The following is a 9,181-nucleotide window of genomic DNA, read 5'->3' as shown; positions in this document are numbered from 1 at the left end:
AGTCACTTAAGAAATTGTTGTTTTTAAATAAAGTCCCAACCCTTACAGTGAGTGGGATCCCAAACAATTACTTAAATATAAGCAACTGTTGTGATCAAAGTGTTTAGGAATCCTTAATTAGAAATTAATGAGTTTCATTTTTTCTGGGATATTAATAGGTTCTGACAAAAGGGCCCATTCTTCTAAACCAATCCTCAAAATGTAAAAGTGTGTTAATAAATTAAAACATGGCTACATTATAAAGCAATGGAACAGGAGGAACGCCTTGGTGCGATCACATTGCTGCCTGAAGTGACCCAATTCCATTTCTTTTTTACGTAATGCGACCTGTATCCGATCTTTTCATGGCAGTGTGAACAGCACAGGTCAGATTCTTTTTTGAATGTGACCCATATCCGACTCAAATGCGACCTAACGTCCAGGTTGCATTCATCCGAACTGAACGTCACCGATTCTCAACAAATCTCAATATTCTGCGGCCTGATACGCAGAAGTGGGAAGAAAAACAACAACCATGACGGACTGTATGAGGATTAAGTTGTTAATATGCTGTTCCGGCCGGACAACAACTTCAAATATGTAAGCTAAGCTCCACCGTTAGCCTCCATATTTACTTCCGCAAACACTGAGCACTTCTTTTTATGGCAGCTGGCAGAACACTGAAAACGCTGACGCTATTGCGCCCTCTAGTGCGCATGCGGGACACTTTCAGGTCGTTTGCCCGTTTACACTGCAGAACGCATACAGGTCGCATTTACTGGCAGTGTGAGCGGCTCCGGCAAAAACATCGGAATAAAAAAAATATCGGAATTGGGTCACTTCAGGCTGCAGTGTGAACGCACCCTTAGTGCTCTCCTGTTGGCAAATGAGGTTTAAAAAGTAATATAAGAAAGGGCATCAATAGCAGTGGGGATTTAACACTATTATTTCTTATTAAATTAATGTACTCAAAATATAATATGGGATCTGCAAAAATATTTCAGTGTCATTTCAACCTCCTGCAATAAAAAATATATTTTAAAGCTTTTAACACATCTTTATCACAAATCCTAAGAGTTCTAGAGAACATTAATTTAAACTGAAATCACATTGACCAATTTATCCTCAAGCCTACCAAGGAAGGGCTACTGCAACCAAATTTAAGTCTTTAATGCAAACAAAATTTTAAAGATATGTGCATGTCCATTTTGCTATGATTAAATAAATCACATGCACACATAAAACCTGTGCAAGGTAATGATGCTCAGGGAAAATTCTGCCAATCAATTTAACTCAGCTGAAATTAACCACAACAGTTCACGGAGAGCACAAAACAGACAAAGCTGAACACTTTTTGCAGTAAAAAAAAAAAAAAGGTTTCTTTCACATTGTAAAGCTCTTATATAAGCACACCACCAATGAAGATTGTGAGGCAAAATGAAACTTAAACAGCACCATCTCAGGCACTTGATAGCAACAAAATCTCAAAATCAGCATTATATCTATATATATTTGTATATTTATATACAAAAAAGTGGGGCATCCTTTTAAATTTACTTTCATAAACACGTAACACTGTGGGATGTCCAGATTGCTTCCATAACTCTAGATAAAATGCTGATATCACCACTGTTTTCTTATTGTTTGAAAAGAACCAAATACTGTTTTTACTTAGCACATTTTAAGGAAACTGTGTTTAACTGGTTCCATTCACTGACTACAGCCAAACATTTTATTCCACTCAGTGTACACATCAAGCTCTTTTTGTGATATGCTCGGCTGGAATTTGCAAAATACATTTTCAAAGTCTTGGTACGCGACTGGTCTCATCTGACTGGGATGGATGCTGGGAAGGTCAGCCCCAGGAATGCCATGGAGAGAGCCAACGACAGCCTCTTGACACAGCTGGACTACATCCAGTCCAGAAAAACCCTCTGTCCTCTGAACCAATAATGAAATTTCTTTGTCACTGAGACAATAGTTGTGCTGCGAGAGAAGTTGGCTGATTATCTGGTGGCGTGCGGTTCCATCAGGCAATGGGATGAGCAAACGCTTAGTGAAGTACCTCCGTAAGGTCTCGGGTATCTCTTCTGGCTTACTGGTGGAGCAGACCACAAGAACATGGTCCTCTGCGGAGGTTAGAATACCATCGAGCTGGATGAGAAGCTCAGCCTTGAGGTGATTTACAGGGCTCTCCTCGGTAAGCTGGCCAGACAGTAGCAGATCCACATCGCTGATTAGGACTACTGCTGGTTGGCGACAGCGTGCTACAAGGAAAGAAGCTTGGATAATCTTGCCTCCTTCTCCAAGCCACTTGGTCACCAGTGCTGAACCACTCAGCCGCAAAAAAGCGGCCCCCAGCTGGCTGGCCATGCAGCGTGCCAGTAGCGTTTTACCAGTTCCCTGAGGTCCAAACAATAGCAGACTCCGAGGTAATGTGGAAAGTCCGCTAAACATGTCAGGTCTCAAAATAGGCCACAATATCTCCTCTTTAATAGTTGATTTGGCCATATCCAGACCTGCAATGTCAGTCCAGTCTACCGGAGAGCCCTGCTGAAGGATTTCCGTGTTGACCATTTCCACCAGGTTGGAATCACTGTTCTTTAATTGTTCCTCTGCAGCATGGATGGACGAGGTAGCCGTTCCTAAATCAGGCCCTGAAAGGGAGTGGGAGAGGTGCTGTCTGTGCTCATCAGTTTGCTCGCTCATGATTGGAGACCCAAACTTGCTGTAGGGCTCGCCAGTTCTTAGATCTCCTGCAGAGTTTTTGGTTGATCCGTAAGATGGAGGAGTTAGCGCTCTGCCAGAGTGCACATTAAATTTTCTTTGTTGATCAGAAGCCAGTTGCTGTTTGGTTGGTTTAAAAGCTAAAGACGATGGTTCGGTGTTTCTTTCAAAGCCAGTGCCCCTGTTTGAGTCTGAGACACTGCTGTCTGCTACTCTGTACATAGGGCTCTGTGAGGAGCGCTGTTGGCTGTAGTTGAAATTACCGTAGCTTGAGTCCACATCTCCATGTCCGCTCATGTAGAAAGCTTTTCGTTTTAATGAGTTGGATGAGCTGCCATTCAAAGGTGTAGGTGTGATTGGTGTGTGATTATGAGACTGGTAGGCGTATCCAGGCAAAGTGGAGGGAGGTATTGGAGTGGGAGCTGCAATGCCAGACGGTAGATAAGCAGAAGGTGGTGGTGGTGCTCCCCCAGGGCTATACCCAGGACCCACGGCAGTCTGTGAGGCATACCCTGTTGGAGGATAACTGTAGTTGGGAAGGTTGGGAGACCCAGCATTGTAGCTTGGCACTAAAGCAGGTGGAGGTGGTGGGGGTTGTAGAAGCCCAGCACTCTGGAGAGGAGAGGGGTGAGGGGAAGGGAGGGCAGGGGTGCTCTGGCTGCTGTAGCTGGAATGCAGGTAAGAGCCATTGTAACTGGCAGTATATTCCTGAGAGGGGAGGCCCGAGTGAAGAGTGGTGGCTGGATGACTCCCACAGTTACTACTTGAGTAGCTAGGCTCAGACAAGCTGCCTGCCACCCCTGGGGAGCTTCCTATGCTCGCAGACACGTCTGTAGGGGGGAGGGCAGCTGTCATTCCAGCTTTGCTCACAGATATAACATCTGGAGCACAGTTCATTGGGTAAATCCCCTCCTGCCAGGACTCATTCTCCGACTTTCGTCCATTCACGAGTCCACTGGAGCTATCGGAGTAGGCACACAGCAGGGCTCTTTCATTTGGGCCTTCTAGGATCCCAGAGTACTTCTCTGCATATTTCTTGAGCAGATTGGAGGCAGTCAGTGCAGAGATGTCATCGTTTGCCCACGCATACTGGTATGTTCGCTGTAAGTGCCCCCGATAGGCCTCCACTTTGTGTGCTGGGGAGCGGGTAGTGGATGAAATGTCAAAGTGTTGTTCTGCCCATTGTGTGTGCTCCGGGGTCCACTGCATCTTTAGACCTAGACAGTATGCATAAGGAAGAAATATGTCAACGTAAGCATTCATTTTTTTTCCACAATGGGCATGAGTGGGTATGAGATTCTCACATTATAACATTGAGCAGAAATACCACAATTTATGATATTTTGGTATTTAAGCAAAACTATGAAATGGAAATCTATAGATCTAATTAACATGAGACAGAAAAAACAACACTTATACCAACTGATGCATGTATATATGATTAATTGTCATTTTGATTTTGAGGAATTTACTTAACACAGCTCTGGAAAAAATTACAATCTGCTGTTATTTATTATTATTATTATTTATTTATTTTTTTTAAATCAGGATCCCTTAACTGTATGATGGCCTTTCCATTCCGGTGTCTGAACAACACAATAATTGGAAAGATTCAGAAATCAGCATTTGGCATAGTTCAACAAAGATGAAATTGAAATTGCTTTTGTGTGTAAATAGTAGTCAGTAAAACATGAAAAACATTGCAGTGGTCTCTGATTAATAAATGCATAAAGTAGTGCAATAAAGTAAAATTAGAAACTGTTTACTTTAAATGACTGTTGCGTATTTTACTATACGGTTAAGGCAGATAATTAATACTCCCAGGAGGAGTAATATTGAATTTGGTAAATAAATAACTTGGAAAAATTAATTGGAATGCAAATAAAGGTTTTTCAATTGATTATGAAGAGTATGAATAATTCTCAATGTGCCATTGTCAAAATACATGGCTAAATAATAACATAGAAAACAATACTCATTTGACATCGTTTTATCATCTTTTGAGAAATGTGCATCTTATACCCTAACCAAAACATGCTGTTTGGTTGTATGAGTATATTAAATGTGTATTGATAATGTTAGTCTCATCTGTTTTATATTGTATTTAAACTGTTTTATTAAACCTTTTAAATATTTAAAAGAAAAAAAAAACAGTAGGTTGATAATTAGTAGGCTGTGTGCAGTAGAACCGTTCTTATAGTTTGTAGTTCCTTTTAGCTTGCAGCCATAGTTTTTGCTTTTTAAGATGAAAAATTATTACAAACAGCCAAGCTAGGGAAAATTTTAGCCTTCTTTACACAACTTGACCCGCAATACACAGCAACATGTTTAGGAGGGCAGTGTGGTTCTACTCCCAAGCCTATTTAACAATAAGAAAAAAAAAAAAAAAGAAGAAGAAAGAAAGACATTTTATTTTTCCCAAGCTGTTGAGATTAAAACACTAAAAGCTGCTGGAGTGCATTAATTTTAAATATACAGACAGACATACACAACTAACTTAATGGTCAGCATGAGGATATTGGAGCCAACACCTGGTTACCATGGAATAATCTATCCAATGCAGAGCAGAATGACACAGACATTGCAGGTCAGTCTATAATCCAACTCTCATCTGAGGCATTCTGAGACAGTTTCAAATCTGCTTGGAGGAGAGCAGCAAAGCAATCTTCCTTGGCAGCGCTCTGTTGCTTTCATCACACAAAGCCCTCAGCCCAGCATGAATTACATCCACATCGAGTCTGCCTACTGCTTCCCACCCGACAGAGTGAAGAGGGGAAAAAAAAAAACAAGCTTCACTTGTCTTTTTCTCCGCAGCTTCGCTCAGCCTCTATATGAGGCCTAAAAGGGTTTGAATGACAGAAATAATGAAGTTAAATCCTAAAGTCGATCTGCAAATAATAATAAAAAAATATTCCTTCTAGCTGTGCTTCTTTATTCTGGGATGATGGGGAAATATTCCCTCAGAACAGTTTGCGGGAGATTAATTCTCAAAACAATTTGAAATAGTGAACAAAGTCTTGTGCATCTTTCATCAGCATTAAGCTGAGTGAGACACGCAGACACATGAGAGAGAATGATCCAAACATGTCCCTCTCTTTGTTCTGTTGACACCATGACGCTATACTTTATACTTCAGCGGGTTAAGCAGATATCAGACGATTTGAACTGAAAAACAGCTAGTGTCCAGAGGCAGATTACAAACGCAAGGCTTGTCTGTGAATTCCCTTCCGATTCCCTCCCAGCCATTTGCCAACCAGCCACACTAGACACCAGCAGCTAATTAGCAGGATGATGCTGCACTAATTGTGTTAATTTACAAGGTTTTAGTCAAAGAGATCTGTGCTGTGGCTCACATGGTTGTCAACCATCCAAGCTAATGACTGAAGGGAAATAAGCCTGAGGCAATAAGCTTGTGGGGAAAAATACGGTGATCAAAATAACAAAAAAAAAAAAAAAAATCCTAATGGATTGCAATTGAATGGAATTATTAAGAACATATAATCTGTAAAACAAAAAGATTAGTACTGTAAATGCATTTGTAACAAATTTATGAATTTTCACTAAGCAAACTAACAGAGATCCACCAATTAGGATTTCCTGGCAGATATTGATTTCTGGTTTTCTTCGAGGGATAATCAGCTGATTCCAATATTGATGGATTCTTATTTTTTATTCTGAAGAACACAACACATAAAAGAGAGAAAAAAATGAATGCTCAAAATAATGCTTATTGCTATGTATACATTGAAGTATATGCCAATTACCTTATTAAGATTTGTCTTGTGGGAAAAAGAGAAGTTTTCAGTTTTGGCTGATCTAACCAACAAAAAAAAAAAAAAAAAAAAAAAAAAAAAAAGTGTTTTATTGTTGGAGCCAATCCCGAATAAAACAAGCAGAGTTAAGTGCCTGGCTGAGTGATTGGTGAAACTCCACTTTTCTTTTTAATCAGTATGTTTTAGAAATCCTTATTTTAAATCAAACTATTTCTAAGGTAAATCTGATTAATTTTTTTTTTCTTATGAAATGAAAAAAAAAAAAAGAAAGAAAGAAAGAAATATCTTCCAATTAATGCAGAATTGAGGAAGCAGCAATGAGTGCTGTATTGTCTGCCAAGAATCTAAAGCGGTGGTGACACTGCAGCGAGAGTAGCGGGATAATGGATTTTGTAAAAATCATTCAGTTGAGTTCCTTAACACTCAAGGCCCATTTTGTCAATAGCAAAATTGCACACAGCTCACACCGAGAGAGATTCTTCTATTACTGCAAATCCTCTCTGAACAATTTGCCACTTTGGACAAATCAAAGAGGAGCTACTCACAAAGTGTACTTGAGCTCACTGAGCATCAGGTGTTTTATATAAAACGGAGAAAATCCAAGATAGTCAAAACAGATTTGCACTTTTTTGTTAGCTTAAAAAAATATACTAATCAAAGTAACCCACTTAATGCAAAATATTACTGACATTTTGTAAATACTCCACGCACTCGTAGTGCATGCATTTTAATTCTTTGCAGTATTACACATTGAGGAAAAATACATTTTCAAATATGATATGCTGCATGGAAAGCACAAACTCTATATTACCTTACACATATTTTCCATCAAACCAGATGATATGAACTCTAAAAGAATTCCCCCACAAAAAATTTACTGATAAATACTTCACATGCTGAAAAGTATTCGACACACACACAACAATCCGGTGCTTTGGATACTAGAGTGAAATGTTGCCCTTTATTCGACCTGCACCTCAAAAAGGGGAAAAACCATCTACAGTTTCCTTTGTTGTTCTCAAATAGTATAATTAGAGACCGTTCAACAAGAGGAATGTTCTCACTGCCTTAGGACATGAGCTAAAGTTCCACTGATCAGCCAAAAAAAAAAAAAAAAAAAGTCTTTGTTTTCCTGTTTTGAATTTGTCAGTTCTTGGGTGTATTTAAATTCTGAGAAGCCTATTTTGCAAAACTTTTTTTTTCCCCCTCCCCCAATTTTGGTCATGTTTTGTCGGTGCCAAAGTCAAATAAGCTGTCTTCTACTTTATGTGAAATCTAATTAAGAACCACACATTTCTGATAGGCATACAGACTTCTCATTGTTGGCATGAGCCGGTATGAGATTCTCACTCACTCTGTACAAAAACTTAACTGAAATGTGATTTTAATTATAAGGAAAACATACAATTATTCCCGCTTCTTCTAAAATATTGATACGTTGATTATTGCAGTTCTGATACCCATTTATGCAAGTTATTCAGTATTTTTATTTTATACATATGCTTAATTAGTAGGACTATCTGCTCTGGTAGTTGACCATCCAGTCAGCTGCTCAACACACAGGCTGTTTGTAGAAGCCTCGCATAATCTATTACAAATTTAGTAATGGGACATAGCAAATGTCCACTTAGAAAAACTCTAGCTAATTATAAATTGTAAGCAATATACTCTGTAAGTATAGTTATTACGTTGCCTATGTTTGGTAGGTGCCAAAGTATTTGGTGATGCTTGCTGTATAGTGCTGCAGAGAATGTCTACAGGGTAGAAATGCTGATAAATTCAATATGAGGATGTGTTGACATGGAAAAAAGATGCTTCATTGACAAAACAGTGATTGCAGCCTGATGCAGGTGGAACTTTCTTGATAAACTATGTTTGGTTTGGAAGGAAGGAATTTATTCATTTATTCCAGTGTGTAAATAAGGCTAACTGAGGTCCACATTTACAAATAACCCAAAGCAATATGATATTTAAACTCCATCTTTAATTATATCGTCATGGCAACATTTGCCATCATTATCACATATTGAATGTTGCCTAATATTTTGAACTTCTCCCTCCATATTTTTTTAAACTATAATTTAAAAATATTTCCCAATGGGGTAATTTGCAACTGGAAATATTTAAGTAATAAATATATAAAGTGGTGAACTTGCTTTTTTTGTAAGAAATGGATTAAAGATTCAGAACTCTCCACCACTCTTCCAGGCATCGCAATACAAAAGACTAAACTGTAGGAGCAGAATGACAGAAAAATTTAGGAGATTTGAAAATAATGATTGCACACTTTAATATCTCATCTTTACACTCATCTCTATGACCAAAGTGTTATGTACTAATTACTGCACATACAATGTCCCGCTCTTCAACAAGAAGAAAAGAAAGCATTGATGGGAGGCATCTGGCAAGTGGTAAAGCAATGGTGTCATTTGGTGCCGTGCTGTTTAATTTCTGGTTGAGTGATCGTTGTCGATGAAACAGGGACGCTGACCTTTTTGGTAACTATTAATTTGGTAAGCCCTATAGGCCGATTTTAAGCAAACAAGGCTGGGGCCTCCACTCTGTCCATCCAATTTCCTAGTGCGTAAATTGGACCACCGCTTGCACAATTCTCTATTCATTACAGTGCTGCTGAAAGGAAGCACAGAGGTGGCAGAGTGGTTTTCTTTCCCCCTTTCTGTGCATGTGTGCACGGTTTGTGT

At 39.1% G+C, this 9,181-nt stretch overlaps 1 protein-coding gene across 1 annotated transcript in view; it reads right to left on the bottom strand.

The window, feature by feature from the left end:
* Positions 1–305: 305 nt before the first annotated feature.
* The window catches only part of fign (fidgetin), a 34,561-nt gene continuing 25,685 nt past the window's right edge, over positions 306–9,181 (bottom strand). Inside the window, exon 2 of the mRNA XM_014976124.2 lies at positions 306–3,923. Within this exon, the coding sequence (XP_014831610.1) occupies positions 1,690–3,915 (2,226 nt within the window). The 5' untranslated portion in view covers positions 3,916–3,923 and the 3' untranslated portion in view covers positions 306–1,689. The remainder of the gene's footprint in view (positions 3,924–9,181) is intronic.

The sequence above is a fragment of the Poecilia mexicana genome, unplaced genomic scaffold, assembly GCF_051168715.1.
Source record: "Poecilia mexicana isolate PSO_F unplaced genomic scaffold, ASM5116871v1 scaffold_2, whole genome shotgun sequence".
In the NCBI taxonomy this organism is placed as follows: Eukaryota; Metazoa; Chordata; class Actinopteri; order Cyprinodontiformes; family Poeciliidae; genus Poecilia; species Poecilia mexicana.
Note: the sequence above shows the minus strand (reverse complement) of the source record. Positions and strands in the feature narration are given on the sequence as shown.